The 18,923-nt window shown below is 48.7% G+C and overlaps 2 protein-coding genes across 2 annotated transcripts; both read right to left on the bottom strand.

Moving 5' to 3' along the window:
• Positions 1-2,994: 2,994 nt before the first annotated feature.
• On the bottom strand, positions 2,995-10,818 carry OR1K1 (olfactory receptor family 1 subfamily K member 1). The gene has a single exon (XM_084995182.1). It carries the CDS (start codon positions 10,368-10,370, stop codon positions 9,417-9,419), a length of 954 nt encoding a protein of 317 aa, XP_084851308.1. The 5' UTR covers positions 10,371-10,818; the 3' UTR covers positions 2,995-9,416.
• Positions 10,819-13,661: 2,843 nt separating this feature from the next.
• Positions 13,662-18,105, bottom strand: OR5C1 (olfactory receptor family 5 subfamily C member 1). The gene is made up of 3 exons (XM_013993832.1): positions 17,147-18,105; positions 16,540-16,631; positions 13,662-13,795 (listed from the first exon to the last, which is right to left on the bottom strand). Exons 1-3 carry the CDS (start codon positions 18,103-18,105, stop codon positions 13,662-13,664), a joined length of 1,185 nt encoding a protein of 394 aa, XP_013849286.1.
• Positions 18,106-18,923: the final 818 nt, after the last annotated feature.

The raw sequence follows: 18,923 nt of genomic DNA, 5'->3' as shown, positions 1-18,923 counted from the left end.
AGCCTACGCCAGAGCCACAGAAACGTGAGATCCGAGCCTACACCACAGCTCATGGCAACTCCAGATCCTTTAACCCACTGAGCAAGGCCAGGGACCGAACCTGCAACCTCATGGTTCCTAGTCGGATTCGTTAACCACTGCGCCACGACGGGAACTCCTCACAGGCTTTATTAATGAGGAACAAAGAAAGCAAATATTGTTTCATGAATACAACATACACACATACACTGAACTTTCCATATTACGGTCGCCCAGGAAAAGAAGAGGAAGACAGTGGGTTCCCACCAGTTCCACGTCCAGAGTCCCAAGTACCTCAGTTCAGAGCACAGCCTTTGTGTCCACAGACTTTGCAGCATGTGGAATCTCCCGGGCCAGGGATTGAACCTGCACCCACAGCAGCAACTCGAGCTGCAGCCGTGACAACTCCAGGTGCTTAACTTGCTGCACCACAGGGGAACTCGGCAACCCTGATGACTTCTTGTCTCTGTGTCCCCTGCCTGTAGCAGTGAGAGTGACCAACATGCATCTTGACTGACTTTGTGCCAGGTCATTGTTCTAAGCACTTTCTATGTATTTTCTTAGGTAATTCTCCTAACAACCCCAGAGAGATATTATTAGCTTCATTTTGCAGTTAAGCAATTTGCCCAGCGTCAATCATCTAGCAAATAGTGAAGTCAGGACTTAAACCCAGAACTTGGAGTTTGGGAGTCAGGATCTTGATGTTGCTTGGTGGCTCTTCCTATGAACAGGTGCTGATAATGTTCACCCCAAAAGACTTCTGGAAAGAGATGAGGGGTGCCTGTCCGATGGCTGTGTTACAGACAGAAGTGTAACAGACAGAAGTCCACCCAAAATTCACATGTTGAAACTCTAACCACCCCCTCCCCCCAAGTGTGACCACATAGTTGGAGACAGGGCCTTTCAGGAGGTAATTAAGATTAAATGAGGGCACAAGGGTGGGGCCTTAGTCTGAGAGGACTGGTGTCCTTACAGGAAGAGAGAAAGATGCCAGAGCTTGCCTGCCTACTCTGTACACCCACAGAGAACAGGCCACATAAGGACACAGAGAGAAGGTGGCCACTATGAGCCAGGAAGAGAGCTCTCACCAGAAACCAAACCTGGCGGCACCTTGATCTTGGGCTTCTGGGTTCCAGAACTGCGAGAAAGCGAACTTCTGTTGTTTTGGCGCTCCGTTGGTGGAATTCCTAAATTATAGCTACTCTGGTTCGTGGCCCTGCTTTCCAGGGAGCTCTCCCTCCACACAAAGGTCTCAGGCCTCTGTCATCATCTTGTTCCTCCAACTGATGCTCACCCACCTGAAAGCATTTGCAACCCACCCAGTCCTCTTTCCCTTTGCATATTTCCTGATTTCAATGCTCATTTCCTTCTCAGCAATGAGCAAGGAGAGGGGAGTTCCCATTGTGGCACAGCAGAAACAATCTGACTGGGAACCATGAAGTTGCGGGTTCGATCCCTGGGCCATGCCCTGCCTTGGGGGAGGAGGGTTTAGAGGGGGCTGGAGGAGCAAGGGGTGGGGCTCAGAGGGCTTATGGACCAGGAGCTTTCTTGTAGACGCCATGGCCTCTGAGCATCCTGAGTTGATGGAGAAAAGACAGAACTCCTTGTTGTGGACTGAATGTCTTCTCCAAATTCATATATTGATGTTCTAATTCTTAGTGTGATGGTGAGGCCTTTGGGAAGTAGTTAGATTTAGATGAGGTCATGAAGGCGGAGCCCCCATGATGGGATTTTTACCAAGAGGAAGAGATACTGGGGCTTTCTCTCTCCTCCAGGTGAGGGAACACTTAGAAGCCTGAAAGCCAGGAAGTGGGCTCTTAGCAAGAACCTGCTGGCACCTTGAATTTAGATTTCCAGTCTCCGGAACAGTGAAAAATAAATGTCCACTGTTTAAGCCCCCCAGGCTGTGGTATTTTTTTTAGAGTAGCTCAGGCTAAGTAAGTAGCTCAGGCTAACTAATTATGTAGCTCATGCTAACTAAGTAGCTCATCCTAGTAATTTCTATATTTCAATAGACAGGAGAGGGGAGTTCCCGTCATGGCGGCAGTGGAAAACGAATCCGACTAGGCACCATGAAGTTGCGGGTTCGATCCCTGACCTCGCTCAGTGGGTTAAGGATCTGGCATTGTTGTGAGCTGTGGTGTAGGTCTCGGACTTGGCTTGGATCTGGAGTTGCTCTGGCTGTGGTGTAGCTGGCAGCTGGAGCTCCGACTGGACCCCTAGCCTGGGAACCTCCATATCTGCGGGTGCGGCCCTAAAAATAAAATAATAATAATAATAAAAAAAGCATCACAGCAATGTCACCTTTCCAGTGTTCACGACAGCTGCCCATTTCCCCTAGGGCCGTTTATTTCCTACAGCCATCACGTCACCTCTGAACACTTCTCAACCAGCTCAGACTTTTTAAAGGCAAGGATGCCATCTCCCTTTTGGTGATCTTGAGTTTTACATGATTTAGGCCAGAGATGCTGTTGGTGTGCCCTGCGACCAGCATTAAAGTCACCTGGGGGTGTTTATTCAAAATGCAGTCCCGGGGTAAGGAATCCTGCTGTATAGCACAGGGAACTACATTCAGTCACTTGTGATAGAACCTGTAGAGGATAATATGAGCAAAAAGAAAAAAATACATATGTATAACTGGCTTACTTTGCTGTACAGTAGAAATTGACAGAACATTGTAAATCAACTATGATGGAAAAAACAAAAAACAAACAAACAAAAAATACAATCCTAGCCCTTACCCAGGACCTATTGGTTTAGAATGTTTGGGGGGGAGAACATAATATGCATTTTAAGGAGTTCCTGTTGTGGCTCAGTGGGTTAAGAACCTGACATAGTGTCCATGAGGATGTGGGTTCGATCCCAGGCCTTACTCAGTGGGTTAAGGATCCAGCATTGCCACAAGCTGCAGTGCAGATGGCAGATGTAGCTCAGATGTGACGTTGCTGTGGCGGTGGCATAGGCTGGTAGCTGCAGCTCCGATTGGATCCCTAGCCTGGGAACATCCATATGCTGCAGGTGCGGCCCTAAAAAAAATGGAAAAAAAAAAAAGAATATGCGTTTTAATAAGCCTGCTGTATGATCCTGATGCATAGTCAGAAGATTTGGAAAAGAAGGGGAGGTGAGGGGAGAGCTTTATTCTTCCTCATGTCAGCCCAGAGGCAGATCTGTGCTCAAATACAGATTCCACCACTTTCTAGTTTGGAGCCTTGGACAAACCTCCCTGAGCGGCAAATTTCCTCATCTGTAAAATGGGCATAGTAATGTGTGTGGCCCTGGATTTTTATGAGGATTAAATGATATGATGACGAAAAGCCACCGGCACTGAATCTGGCCTATGTTCAGTCAACTTCCTATCTTGTTGTTATTTCCGAGGTCTGTGGTTACTTGATTTCGTGATGTGTGCGGTAACAGTCCTGGTCCTGCTTTTGCCAGCTGTCAGTTGCTCTGTGGTCTCTGGAGAGGATTCCTCAGGGGTGGGATGGGGTGTTGGTGTGGGGCCTGGCTACTTACTGAACAGGCTTATTTGATCCATTTCGCTCATTTCCTCCTCCCAGCCTTTGCCAGTTTCAATTTCCCCTCCTACAAGGGAAGAGCTGGAAATGTTTCTGTGCAGGTTGAACCCAAGCGTGGAGTGATTACGAAGTCCCCCAAGAAGACAACCAGGAGATGAACCTGACTCTGCGAAGAGGAAAATGGATTTGCTTATGAGATCTGAAAGCGGGGGTCGGGGGAGCAGCATGGCTGTTACTTCTGGGTGTTCCTTGTGCAATGGAAAGACATGGTTCATCCCCTCAAAGAAGCCTTGGAAGATTGGCAGAGTCTTGAGGGCAGGAACAGGCTCAGAAGAGGACTGTAACTCCCCAAAAGCGAAGGGAGAAAGCAGGTTGCATTGGTAGTTCAGTTCTCAGGACGTTGAAGGGGCCAGGACGTGTTCTGTTGGAGACAAAGGAAAGGATCAGAAGTGGGTTACGGGATGAGTTCCCATTGTGGCTAAGTGGTATCCAACCCGACTAGTATCCATGAGGTCGCAGGTTTGTTCCCTGACCCAGCTCATTGGGCTAAAGATCTGCATTGCTCTGAGCTTAGATGTAGGTCGCAGATGCGGATCCAGCGTTGCTGTGGCCGGGGTGTAGGTCTGCGGCTACAGCTCCAATTCAACCCCTAGCCTGGAAAATTCCATATGCCACAGGTGCAGCCCTAAAAAAAAAAGTGGCTATGGGAGCTTCATCAGCTGGCTGTTGCTGTGCAGCCCATCACCCCCAAATCCGTGGCTTAATATTTTCACTCCTGTATCAGTGGAACAGCCTGGGCTTGCTCTTGTATCTGCAGCTCACCTGGGGGGCTCTGCTCCTAACGCTGGTCTTGTCTGGGTCACATTGACTGGAGCAGCTCTGCTCCATGGACCTTTTATCCTCCAAATGGGACCAGTGGGCCAGCTGGGCATGTCCTTCTCATGGCAAGGAAAGAAACACAGAGAACAAACCCACCGTTATAGCTTTCTTTCATGCCTCCTAAAATCTTATTGGTCAGCGCAAGTTGGATGGCTGAACCGAGTCACAGATAGAGGGCAAACTTGTGTGGCCAAGGATTCAAGGATGGGTGACCTGAGGCCATTAAGGTAACATATCAGACTCCTCTTCTCTCCCTCCCAAGTGACTCCCAGTCTTGAGTCATTGCTCCTTCCTTGATGCTTCCATCGTATCTCTCTCCTGGCTTTGATCATAATCTGCATTGATATCAAGTATGTGAAGGCAAGGACTGTCAGTTGTCCTTGTGCACGATAAAGTTAGAGGGTGGCGGGGAGAAGGGAAGGGAAGGGGAGGAGAAGAAACATCAGCAACAAAAAAGAGAAAACAGGATAGGCACGTAAAGATAAAAGGGATGGAGAAAACAAGACGAAAGAAACGTGAGTAGAGCTGGGAAAATATCCCTGGTTCAGTGTGAGCTAAACTGCTTGCTGATAGACCACCTCTTGGAAGAGTGATCCATTCCTAGTGTTTCAAAGCAGTCATTTTCACATGGAGAAAAAGACTTTAGGTGTTTTTTTCTTTTTCTTTTTTTTTGTCTTTTGTCTTTTTAGGGTCACACACGCGGCATATGGAAGTTCCCAGGCTAGGGGTTGAATCAAAGCTGTAGCTGCCGGCCTGCACCACAGCCACAGCAATGCGGGATCCAAGCCGTGTCTGCAACCTACGCCACAGCTCACGCCAATGCCAGATCCTTAACCCACTGAGCAAGGCCAGGGATCGACCCCGTAACCTCATGGTTCCTAGTCAGATTCATTTCCGCTGTGCCATGATGGAAACTCTGAGTCTTTAGGTCTTTATCTTTCATGTCTAATGGCTGCATTTTCCCTGTGGCAGCCTTTGCATGAAAGACTTGGGTGAGAGCCATTTTTTTGTCCCCTTAGAAGGAGTAATCAACTTACCATTTATGATCAGAACCTCTTTCAGTACTAAGATCTCTCCAACCGCTGTACCTTACTTTATGCAGCAGAAAGATGGCACGAGAAATGAGGCTGGAGAGGCAGACCCCCAATTCTTTTCTTGAAATGCCATTGTTTGTTTTTTCCAGATGAGGCGCTTCCCGGCACAACGTATTACTTGAATAAACGGAAAAGATAGGTGATATCGATGAGGGTGGGCTTGATTGATTCTGAAATGGTCAGAAGTCATTTCAGGACCAAGCCAGGGAATGCGGTGGAGGAGGAGAAGCAGATTTCCTTGGGCAGTGCAAAGTCCTTTCAAAGAGGAGGCTGCAAACTCCCTGGAGCTAAAGCAGCCTGGCTGACCTAAGTGTCATCTTTTCCCAGGAAACCACTTCAAGGTGGCTCTGTCATTTGCATATGCTTGTTTGGCTTAAGGTGTTGAAAACTGTTCATGCGAAAAGGATGATGCAGGGAGGAGTTCCCTGTAGGCACAGTAGATTAAGGATCCAGTGTCATTGTTGTGGCATGGGTTCTATCTGTGGCTGGGGGAACTTCTGCATGCTTTGGGCACAGCCCCCCCCCCCAAAAAAAAGATGTAGGGAAAAATTCTCCAGCTCCCTAGTGGCCTTTCTGGACTGGGGAAGGCGGAAGGATTCAACTTTTTGTCTCCAGGTCAATATCATCATCTAGGGCTTCCTGACGTAAAACATGAGGCCAGATCTAGGTGGGGATGGGGTGGGAACAGGGCCTGGGCCCCACAGGCTTTGTGACTGACACCCTTTGTGTGCCCACCATTCCCCTCTCTTGTCTGTCTACCCAGGGGTCTGGACGCGATCCGGCGCATCTAGCCCAGCGCCTGGCACGTAGAAGATGGTCAGTAAGTCTCTGTTCACTTGAACTGAGTGATGGTTGGTGGAGTGGTACAAAGAGCGTGGGCCGGAGAGTCAGGGGAACTGAGACTTTAGTTGGCTGGTGGAGCAAAGCAGGACAAGCCTCCTTGCTTCTCCCGGCCTCAGTTTCCCTGCATTCAGAATGGGGCTTTCTCACTGGGCCACTGAGAGACCTGAGAGAGCTTGTGATGCTGGTCATGGGCATCCTGTTGAAGGTGAGCTGGGGTGGAGACAGCAAGCCTTGGTCAGAGGCCAAGGGCAGAAGCTGGGCTGTGCTACAGTGTGAGCGGTGGGGACCACTCCTCCAGGGATGTGGCCTCTTTGCAGGGCTACATCGGAGCGGGGTGACCAGGTCAAGACTGATGGCCCAGGAGAAAGATGCGCGGATGGTCCCCTGAGCCCTCTCCCCTTACGCAGAAACATTACTTGCAAGGACACCTGAGGACAAAGAAGGTGACAGCAGAGCACACGCATATTTTCTGGGCCAGCTTCCAGAGGCACAGAAAGAATTAAAGTGCATTCCTGATGGCCAGCAGATGACACACACTACATGGCAAAGGTGTGGAACGGGTGACAAGCGTCACGTCCAGTGGGTCTGTGCAGTTTTAGAGAAGGCAGAGGGAGGAGGCAGGTTGCGGGACAAGGGACAAGCTATTGATAGATAGCAAGGATGTGGCATCCCAACCCAAGCGGGTACCCTGGGCATGGGGCAGGAGGAAGGTGGGCCAGGAAGGGGTGGGCTCACGTGGTTGCAGAGCCAAGCTCGCGGTGCTGGTGCTCTCAGCAAGGAAGCCTGTAGGCGGCCACTTGACTGTGTGACCGGGAAGGTCCCTTAACCATTCCAGGTCTCTGTTTCCTAATTTATCAAAAGAAGGGGTTGGATTAGGTCAGGGGATCCTCTGAAGAGTGAGGAAGAAGGCTCGGGGAGGGCGAGAAGGTGGGCTCCAGGCTTTTGACACTTATGCCGCCTGCACTGTGCTGCCCTCTCCCCTTCGTTTTACCTTATTTTTATTATTTCTTTTTATGGCCACCCTCATGGCATCTGGAAGTTCCCAGGCCAGGGACTGGGAGCTGCAGGATCTGGCTTAAGCCAGATCCTTTAACCCACTGCACTGGGTCAGGGACTGAACCCTTACCTCTGAGGGGAAACCGAGCCACTGCAGTCGGATTCTTAACCCACTGTGCCACAGGGGGAACTCCTCCCCTTCATTTTAGATATTGTGTTTCTGGGTGAGATTTCATTGAAAAAAAAAAAGAGTTGTGGATTTTTCATTTTGTTTTGTTGCTCAAGCTTTTGGTCTAAAGACCTGTAAGTTTCCTTTCAGTTATAGACAGTGCAATATGGCAGTTCTAGGACCAGGTGGTGGCAGACTCTTAGTGGGCGCTGGAAAGGCTAGTTCTAGGATCGACACGGCCCTCTCTCCCCCACCCCCTGCTGGAAAGGGGAGTTGGGAGGGGAAGCGGAGGGGGTGATTTCTTAGAGAGATGGATGTAAAAGCTCTCACCTCATCCACCTGTTTGTTCAACCTGGGGGCACACCATGAAGGGTCTTTCAGACCCCCAAACGCATCCTCACCTGAGACTGTGCACCTGCTCCTGATCTGGAATTTTTTCCTGCTGATTATTCCACAGAGGCCCCAGACCTGGGGTCTGCATTCTGTGGGGCCCGGTTAAAATACATCTGAGGGACCTGAGTAGCAGAAGAGCCTGCTCTGCTACCACCTACCTCACCATCTTTGAGACTCAATTTCCTCATTCACAAAATGGCAAAAAGAATACCCACGCTGGAGTTCCTTGGTGGCTTAGCGGTTAAGGATCCGGCTTTGTCACTGCCATGGTAAGGGTTCCATCCCTGGCCCAGGAACTTCCGCATGCTACAGGCACAGTGAACACAGCAATAACAATGACAACCCCTAAACACAAAACCAGACAAACAAAACAAAACAAAAAACAACAGCAAAAAACGCATGCTAACCACAGGGTGCTACTGAATGGCACAGAAGACTATCCTGTCATAAACCATAGTGGAAAAGAATATTAAAAAAGGAGCATATATGGATGTATAACTGAATCACTTTGCTGTACAGCAGAAATTAACATTGTAAATCAACTATACTTCAATTAAAAAAAAGAATGCTTATGTTTTCTAGGGGTCAAAAATAAGTGAAGTGCTGGCATATGACAAAAACTTAAAAAAAAAACAAAACCCTCTTCCATTTGCCCCAATGCCCTGTCCCTTTCCTGCTTTGCTTCATTTAATTCAATTTATTGGCATATATCTGCAGAACGGCAGGGGTAGCTGAACAGGTAGCATCATAGCAAACAAGTACAAGAATAAAGGGTAAGAAAAATAGACATCATTTATTCATTGCAGATGCCCAGAGTGCCTGCCATGTGCTCAGCTGGGTTCACTGCATGGGGTTTGTCCTGGACACATGGGTATGTGAATTTCTGTCCCTGTCCACGACAGTTGAGACGTCGGTTTTTTGTTTTTGTTTGTTTTTTTTTTTTTTAAGAAAACATGGTGATGTTATGGAGAACAAAGTGCCAGTCCCCCCAAAGCCAGACTGGGTGGCACAACATCCCAGACAGTTTTATGTCCCATACCCCAGAAAATGGTAGAATGCTCCCCAAATGCCTGGGCATGACTGTGGCCGAAAGAGCCCAGGTTTTGCCACCTAAGAATGGTGTAAACTTGGGAACGTCAAGCCTTCTCTTTGAGCCCCAGTTTCCTCGTCTATAAAACAACTCATAGTTTTATAGTGGAAGTTCCCTGGTGGCTCAGCAAGTCAAGGATCCAGCATTATCACTGCGGTGGTGCGGGTTTGATCCCTGGTCTGGGAACTTGCACATGCTGCATGTAGCCAAAAAACCCAAACCAAAACACAAAAACAACTGGATCATAAAATCTGCTTCCCTGGTTGTTGTGGAATTAAGTCAGATCAGGCAAGGATCTGCTTTACGGGGCTCAAAAAGGGATCACTGTCATTATGTTTTGGGGAAAAGCACAGAGCCCGTGAGTGTATTCACAGTTGTCGCTGTGGGGGATGCAGTCTGTCCTTGGTGGGGCCCAGGCCTCAGGTGTCGCCGGCTGAGATCCTCCGCCGCCCAGTGAAAAGCGCTCGGAGCGCCCCCTGCACGTCCCGATTCCGGAGGCTGTAGATGACAGGGTTGAGCATGGGGGTGATGACGGTGTACATGACGGTGGCCACTCTGCCGCGCTCCGCCTCATACCGGGCCGTGGGCTGGAAGTAGACCGCGATGACCGTCCCATAGAAGAGGCCCACCACGGCCAGGTGGGAGCCGCAGGTGGACACAGCCCGGAGCCTCCCAGAGGCTGAGGGCAGCCTGAGCACCGCAGCCGCAATGGCCCCATAGGAGGCGAGGATGAGCAGGAAGGGAGTGACCACCACTGCGGCGCCCTCGGTGAAGATGAGCAGCTGGATGTGGCGGGTGTCGGAGCATGACAGCCTCAAGAGAGGCTGGTGGTCACAGAAGAAGTGGGGCACTCTGTGGGAGGCGCAAAAGGACAGGCGAGCCATGAGCAGGATATGCAGGAGGGAGTGGGCATGGGACACCAGCCATGCGGTCCCCACCAGGGCTGTGCACACGGCTCGGGACATCTTCGCGGCATAGTGGAGGGGGTGCCGGATGGCCATGTAGCGGTCATAGGCCATGGCAGCCAGGAGACAGCTGTCTGTTACACCCACAGCAAAGAAGAAGTACATCTGGGTCAGGCAGCCGGCCAGGGAGATGGAGCGGTCATGGGCTATCAAGTTGGCCAGCATCTTGGGTACAGTGACGGAGGTAAAGCAGAGGTCAGCAAAGGACAGGTGAGCCAGCAGGAAGTACATGGGTGCATGAAGAGCTGGACTGACTTGTATGGCGGCCACAATGAGCCCATTACCCAGGATGCCCGCTGTATATAGGACCAAGAATAGCACAAAAAGAGGCTGCCGCTGTCTAGGATCTGCTGTTAATCCCAGGAGGATGAACGGGGTTCCTTCTGAAGACTCATTGGCAGGATCCATGGCTGGGCTGCTCCCTCACCTGGAACCCTAGAGGCTCCTTTCTACTGATGAGCCATCTCCCCTGGTGTCAAAGGGAAAGGGTGAAGAGTGACTAAGTCGCTCAAGGCTTTCTGGCCAGGAGGGAAATCCTGGGTTTGGAGTCAGGCAGCCCTGTGGCTACACACAGGGGTAACTGATGGGCAAGTCATTTTCCCCTCCCTGGATCCTCTTCCTCTTCTTAGGTGCCCCATCTGTAAAGTAAGGGAGCCGAACGAGATGACCTTCAAGGCTGCTTTCAACTTGGATCCTTTGGGGCGTTAATCAAAAATAGGACAAAAATAATGTGGACCACAGAAGGAAGAAGATGTGAAAGAAAAGATCAAACAGAGAGGGTGGAAATCAGGGAGAGATTTGACCAATGGGCATTTATTTCAGGAAAGTAAGAGTGGCAACAAACAAACAAACAAACAAAAAACCCAAGATAGAAGCAAGGAATTTGTCAAAGAAATAAAACTTCCAAATATGAAGGACACACATATATTGAAATGAATGTCAATCTACAGCACCCAGCTGCTAGCATGACGTTTTAGAACATTGAGGATCAAGAGAAGAACCCATCTCTCCCAGGGGCAGGGGTGTAAAGACCTGGCGATATTCAGATAACCAGACTGCCTCCCTCTATGTGTCCTCAGGGGCAGATAATGAGACTCAGTCAAGCAAGATCAGCAAATTCTAAAGGAAAAGATTTTGAACTTAGAATTCTATTGTAAACCAAATGTGAGAACAGAATAGAGAAATGTTCAGACTTGCAAAAAAAGAAAAGAACCAAAGAACCTGGATGACTTCTCACATCCTTGGAAAACTCTTTTCCATGAAAACAGACACAGCATTAGGCAAATGCATGATCCTTTGTGGGAAACTCATGCAGACAGATGGATACACATGCCAGATGCAGAGACTTAACTCTTAAAGACAGAGTTAATGTCTCAATGCCTCCGTTTTTTCCTGTCTGAATCTCGTTGCAGAAATCTTGGATGATTCTCCAGGAGGGGATCTCAAAAGGAGAGGGGTTTTATGACAGGTTTCCTGAAGGCTTTTCTGAGGCCATCTGTGCAGGGGAATGACCTCTTCATTTCTTTTCACTCCTTCCTTATTAAAATAAAATACAATAAAGACCCTCCCTATCCTCGTGTCTTTCTTTTTCTCCTTCATCAGGCAAGAAGAATCTTCCGGTTTTGGCTCCCTATAGAATATTTTTTTTTTCAAATTCCCAATCACGTCCCACCATCCGGGAAGGTAAGAGGATCAGGGTGAGTGGTCGGATGGAGTGAGGAGAGAAGCTTGCTTGTGAAATGGCTTTTTCATAAACTGGACCTACTCTGACTTGTGTTTGTTTATCTACTACTTATTTTGCTTTTTAGAGCTGCACCTGCGACATACAGAAGTTCCCAGGCTAGGGGACTGCAGCTGCCAGCCTATAAACACAGCCACAGCAGTGCGGGATCTGAGCTGAGTTTGTGACCTACAGCACAGCTCACAGCAACACCGCATACTTAACCCCCTGAGTAAGGCTAGGGGTGGAACCTGCATCCTCATGGATACTAGTCAGGTTTGTAACCTGCTGAGCCACAATGGGAACTTCCTGACACGTGTTTAAATTGGTCTCAAAAAACATTCAAGAATACAATGAGCTGTTTGCAGAAACATGCATCTGTAATGACAAGCGCATCCGTGCCGCCTGGACCTGTGCTCTGCAAATACGCAGGCATGATCAACCCGATACAGAAACTTGGACCCAGCGCACATGCATCCACATCTAAGTAAGCAGACGAGCATAAGCACAAGACCCAGAGACCCAGATCGTCATACACATAAACAGACGTCAAATGCAATTACAAAATAGCACTGAGGCCAGGAGGTGAAGCCCATTCGCAGACTCCTGTTTGTGGAGGCTTGCAGCATTCTGGCACAGCTACTGGGACCGGTGAGGCACATTCACACTTTGCTTGCAAGCCCTTCACCAGTGCTCCTCCATGCCCATCCAGCCACACCCGATGCCCTCACTGATCATAGATCACATTTTCTTCCACAGCCCTGGGGACCCACGGCCTTGCAACTTCACACACATGGCTACAATCCCACAGGCTGTTGCTGGGTGCCACTCTAGGGGCACACATATACACACTGCTTCCCCCGCCCCCAACAACGACACCATCAGGCAGTGATGGTGACCCACACAAATGGCACCTGCTCTCACACTCACACATGCAACTCGGGTCCGCAGCGACATTTAAGAAGGCAGATCTGCACACTCTCCAGCTTGGCCCCTTGCCCCAGGTGTATGTTCCCTCTGGCTTCTCCACATCGCAGGAGGGAACAGCAGCAGAGATAGGGGAGCCCATCAACAGAGGGTCTGGGGAGGGAGATATTGGCTACACTTATGCGGCTTGGGGCCTTGGGAGCACAGAGGTTCCCCCAGAGACAACACCCCCTCCCCTGGCCGTCTTCCCTGGGGCAGGAGACAGCTCTGCTGAGGGCTTGTTATCTTCCTCTCTGGGGCCCAATTGGATGGGGGTAGGAATGGCTGGTGCCACCTCCAACTCAGGGGACACTTGTGAGCCCTATGCACACAGAAGATGTTGCTCCCCGGTCCTCATCTTGTGAAGGCAAGAGCTGACTCCTGGGCCCCAAGCCTGGGGTTTTTAGCAGGGGCTTCTGGAACCAATGGTCTCGTGCCCTCTGCTGTTGCCAAGGCTTCTTGTAGGAAGTGTAGGAGTGGAGGAGGGATTGGGCCTCTGGGGACTGTCACAATAGGTATGCCTGTGTGAGAGTGTGTGTGTGTGTGTGTGTGTGTGTGTGACTGTGTGTGTATGCATGTGTGTGTAGGACTGTGATGTATGCTGGGTGTGGGGAGAGTGATGTATGCTGGGTGTGGGGAGAGTGATCATGTCTCTGTCAAACAAAATGTGTCCTTGAGCTTGAATGTGTGTCTGAATGTGTAGCTGTGTCTGTGTCTGTGTGGATGTCACTTTGTGCATGAAAGTTTCTGATAGGGGACTGGGTCTGCGTTGGTGGTTTCTAACAGGGGGCTCTGTTACTGTGTGTGTGTAGCATTCCAGGTAGGAGTGGCTTTGTGTGACTCAGCGTCAGAACAGCTATGAAGGCTGATTTTGAACATATGAAATGTCAATGACTCTATTACCTATCAAATAAATCCAAGTTCCCCTACCTGATATCCAGCCCATAGGGTGTGCCTCCATCCCCGGATCCACCATCTTCCAACCTCCCTCCACCTCTTTCCCAACACATCCATCACCAGCCAATCAAGCCACTCTCCTTAGAGTCTCCTGCGTACGCCGAGGTCATTTTACCTCTGTGCCCTTGTGTTTGCTCATCCTCCCCGACCCCCACCATGGAATGCCTCTTGCCTTCAATTCCCATCCATTCTGCAGGGCCCAACACATTTTGTGCAATAAATGCCCCAAATCAAACTCCCAGTCTTCCTCACCCCACACCTGCTTTGGTCCTAATTGCTTGCCTTGGCAGATCGGGTTGAAGGAGATTTAAACGGGGAATATTGGATCAGACATTGGGGGGCTCTCCTGAGCCTCTCACATGGGGAACGAATATCTGACTGTCTCTCTTCCTTAACCCTCCAGATTGGGCTCTGTTATTGTCTTCTGATGCCTCCTCTTCACTTGTGTTTGTTTTCTTATCTATCGAGCAGGCTCAGCCTAGTAGCCTGAAACTTCCTCCAGCTGATGCGCAGGATTTATGTGATTATGGTTGCTCCACGGATGCTTAATATGTGGAAGGACCCATGGACACCCTGTAGGGCCAAGATGAGAGGAGGAGCCAGGTGTCTCTGGAAACGTTCCCTTGATCTTGGTAGAAAGTGTATGTCATGAGAGCCCAAGAACCCATAAACAGAAGGGAAGACCACAGAGGAGGTCCCTGAGTGTAAACATCGTTGAGTATTCAACGTCATCGAACTGAGGGCAAGCCTCCCAGTCTTAGTCCCACAGATGCCAACTCTTCTGAAACTGTCTCCAACCACTGTCAAGGCATGTGAGTTGTCACGCTGACAGGAGGGAGGAACTGGGAAAGGATTATAAAAGCTTGTGATGGGAGAAGGGGCTTCAATTTATTTAAGCCATTGATAAAATGTGGTGAGTTTGGGATATTGTACCCTCTATGCTCAGCAGGAAATAGGGTGACCAACCACCCTTGTTTGCACGGGACTGAGGAAGGGTTTTGCAAGACTTGAGGAGGCAATATAGTCCACATCCCTTTCTCCATTAGTCTGAGATCTCCGGAAAGACAGAGTTACTAAGGAGACCTGGTCCTCGCAACAAGGGCATTACCTACCCCCCCAGGCAGCCAGGCAAGCCTTCCATTTCCCTGCCATCTAAGTACCCAGAGGCTGATTTCTCCTTGAAAGGAAGTTGGAGTGGTGAGGCCAGCCCCTGCCTGGGGCCCCAAGAAGAAACTCCAAGGGGAGCCAATTAGGGGGTGACAGTGAAGCATTGTTGGAGTCCCATACTTTGTTACTCCTGACCTCATCTCAGCCCAAATCAGAGGGAACTACTCTGGCCATGCTCCACCTCTCTTGGAAGCACCTACCACAACCCCTGGGGTCCACTTCTGTTCTGCTCCTGCATGAAGGGACTTCCCAGGCAGAAGGCATTGCCCATGTGTTACTGAGTCAGGGAGACAATTTTGAATACCTGTCAAAATTGTCAACTCTGGGTGGATAACATCCCAAGAGGACTGAATCAGAAGGGTCTGGCAGGACCCGAGGCTTGGAGCACTGTGGTTACCGTTGCCCAAGAGGTTTATGGCATTTCCTCTCTTAAACCCAGATCTGCCTCTGGATGTTGTCATTTTAACACAGAGCAGTCTCCCCTACCTGAATACATTCTAATCTGAGCAAGCTCTTAACTTAGTGAAACTTTTTTTTTTTTTGGTGTTTTTAGGGCCGCACCCATGGCATATGGAGGTTCTCAGGCTAGGGGTTGAATTGGAGCCCTATCCACTGGCCTATGCCACAGCCACAGCAATGCCAGATCTGAGCCATGTCTGTGACCTACACCACAGCTCATGGCAACGCCGGATCCTTAACCCACTGTGCGAGGCCAGGGATCAAACCTTCATCCTCATGGCTGTTAGTCAGATTTGTTTCCTGTGAGCCATGACAGGAACTCTGAACTCAGTAAAACTTAAATCCACAAATAATTAGCTTCTACTCTTAAGCTTTAAAAAACATTAACCATTATCCAACCCTACATAAGTCTTAAAGTGACCCCCAAATGCTGATTTGATACCCCAAAACTCTTCTTCTGCCTAACTCTCATCTAGGTCTAAGCCTAGGTCAACTGATAATAACTAGACTGTGATCTTTTTTTTTTTTTTAAAGTTGATTTACAATGTTGTGCCAATTTCTGTTTAGACTGTGGCTTAAACTTACCGCAAACATTAGCCACGTACCAATTTAAATCTAACAGCGCTCTAACACAAACTAAACTCTAATTCAAATTTAAGCTAGCAATAAAAATGAAACCTTTTTCTAATCTTAATTAGTCCTGCCCTCTACCACTGCCATATTTCTAATATTTCTTTTTTAAGATTGAAGTATATTTACAATGTTGTACCAGTGTCAAGTGTACAGCAAAGTGATTCAGTTATGTATATAGCTATTCTTTTCATATTATTTTCCCTTATAGGTTATTACAAAATATTAAATATAGTTCTCTGTGCTATACAGTAGGTCCTTGTTGATCATCTATTTTATATACAGTAGTGTGAATATGTTATTTGTAATATTTCTACTAAGAGCTAAAATTTATCCAAACTCTGACTCCTAAATTTATCCCAAATATACAATTAATTAAAATCAATCCAGGTTGTAAAATTTACATAATTTTAATTCAATCATAAATTTGTCCAGTTGCTTTTAACTTCTACCCTAACTCTAGGCTTAGCCATAACATGAATCCTAATTCTAACCCTATTCTAACCCTAACCACAGTTTCGACTCTTCCCTAACTTCTACCAGAACCCTGAATTAATCTAACCTTGATCAAATTCTAATACAACTGTTAGTATTTTAGGAATGAGCTCATGTATGTTTTGGTGCTGCTTAGTATCCTTGGAGATGGTACATGTGGCCTAACAGGGATATTTGCCTCACCTGATTCTGTCCCATTTTTTGGCATGAGAGGGTCTGAGGATGCTCTCTTGTGGTTAAGGTGAGCAGGAGCAGTCTCACTGGTCATGAAGAACCTTAAACGAGCAAAAATCTGGAGGCAATTGTAGCTCACAAAGCTCTTACCTGGTGTTTCTGGGAACCAGCCTCTTAGAAGTACAAGTGGCGAGAGTTCCCTCGTGGTGCGGTGGGTTAAGGATCCGGGGTTGTCACTGCAAAGGCGGAGGTTGGGTCCCAGACCAGGGAACTTGCATATGCAGCGGAAGTGGCAAAAAAAAAAAAAAATAGAAAAGTACAAATGGCAAGTGAAGCGAGTATTGCACCTGGTAACAATCAGGAATGTACATTTTATGAACATTGAGGAACCTAAGACAGTTTAACAGCAAATTAATCGTGGTTCTGTTGCTAGGTCTAGAATACTCCAGGTTCCTGCCTCCCATCTGTAAGCTTCAGTTTCTCCCCCTTTTCAGTCCCTCAAATGATATCAGACACCCAGCCAGAGGACCAGCCATCTTTACACAGTGACAGGGGCCAGAAAGGGCATTCTCATTTCTTCAGGGTCAGTCCTAACCTGCCTGCTGGGACCCCTCACCCATGCACCCGCCGTGGACAGCAGCACCGGCTCCGGGTCCTTCTGAGCGCCTCCTTGACCTCTTTGTTGCGGAGGCTGTAGATGAGTGGGTTGAGGGCTGGGATGACAAGAGTGTAGAACACAGATGCCATCTTGTCGCTGTCCAGGGCGTAGCTGGAGCTGGGACGCAGGTACATGAAAGTAAGTGTCCCGTACAGCATGGCCACGGCTGTGAGGTGGGAGCCACAGGTAGAGGCTGCTCTCCAGCGGCCCTGGACCGAGCGCATGTGCATCACAGCGCGGACAATGAGCCCATAGGACACAGCGATAGCCAACACTGTGGCTGTCTGGATGAAGCCACAGACAGTAAAGAGCAGGAGTTCATTGAGACTGGTGTCATTGCAGCAGATGGCCAGCAGTGGAGGGATATCGCAGAAGAAGCTGTTCACCTCCCGGGAGCCGCAGAAGCTCAGGCGGAAGGTGAAGGTTGTGTGGACCACCGCACTCACTGCCCCGCCCAAGCCTGATGCTCCCAGCAAGGCCAGGCAGAGACGCGGGGACATGGCTGTGGTGTAGAGAAGCGGGTTTCCAATGGCCACGTAGCGGTCATAGGCCATGGCTGCCAACAGGCACCACTCAGCATCCGCCAGCCCTGCAAACACAAACATCTGGAGGGCACAGGCTGCATAGGGGATGGTGGCGAGGGGCAGCAGCAGGTCCACCAGCATCTTGGGGGCGATGGCTGAGGAATAGCAGGCGTCCAGCAGGGAGAGGTTGGCCAGGAAGAAGTACATGGGTGTGTGGAGCTGGGCATCCACGCAGATCAGCAGCATCATGCCCACGTTTCCCAGCAGGCTCACCAGGTAGATGGGCAGGAAGACCAGGAAGAGGGTGACGCGCAGGTCCCAGCGATCTGTGACGCCCAGAAGGATGAATTCAGCAGGGGCGCCCCTGGTCCAGGTGAAGTTCTCTGGCCTCATCCTGCTGAATAGAAACTGAGGAAAGACAAAGCAGAGGGAGGTAAGGGAAAGGTCATGACCTTCATGGAGGAGAAAGCGCTTTGTACTGGTGTCAGGACTTGGGTGTTAGTCCTACCTGGTAACAAAATTGCTGTGTGACCTCGGACAAGCCATATCACCTCTCAGAACTTTTGTTTCTAATGCTGAGAAGTCACTGCCATTTAACTTTCATGAAGGAGGAAATCTTGCCTGTCTTAATTTCATATCACAGTCCTGAGAACACAGCCTGGGACATGGTAAGTGCTCAATTGTTTTATTGCACTTTGCTTTATTAAATTTTGCTTTATCATGCTTTACAGATGCATTTTTTTTTTTTACAAATTAAATTTGTGGCACCATTTTTCTTTTTTTCTAGTTAATTAATTAAAAAAGTTTTATTGAAGTATATTTGATTTCTGCTACACAACAAAATGATTCAGTTACACATATACACAAACCCATTCCTTTTCAGATTCTTTTCCCATATAGATTATCACAGAATATTGGGTAGAGTTCCCTGTGCTATATGGGTCCCCGCTGGTGTGGCACCATTGTTCCAACAACATTTGCTTACTTTGAGTCTCCGTGTAACATTTTGGTAATTCTCACACTATTTCACACTTTTTCTTTATTATTATCTTTGTTATTGGTGATTTGTGGTTGGTGATCTCTGATGAACCACCTTCTTTGGTCCCCTGACGGCTTAGATGATGGTTAGCGTTTTTTTTTTTTTTTTTAGCAATGAAATATTTTATTTATTTATTTTATTTTTTTGCTTTTTAGGGCCGCATCCTCGACAT

This window comes from Sus scrofa, chromosome 1 (genome assembly GCF_054392235.1).
Source record: "Sus scrofa isolate SSC_HxYL_T2T_F1_AM1 chromosome 1, Sscrofa_HxYL_maternal_Yorkshire_Landrace_v2.0, whole genome shotgun sequence".
In the NCBI taxonomy this organism is placed as follows: Eukaryota; Metazoa; Chordata; class Mammalia; order Artiodactyla; family Suidae; genus Sus; species Sus scrofa.
This window is presented reverse-complemented; position numbering and strand designations above follow the sequence as displayed.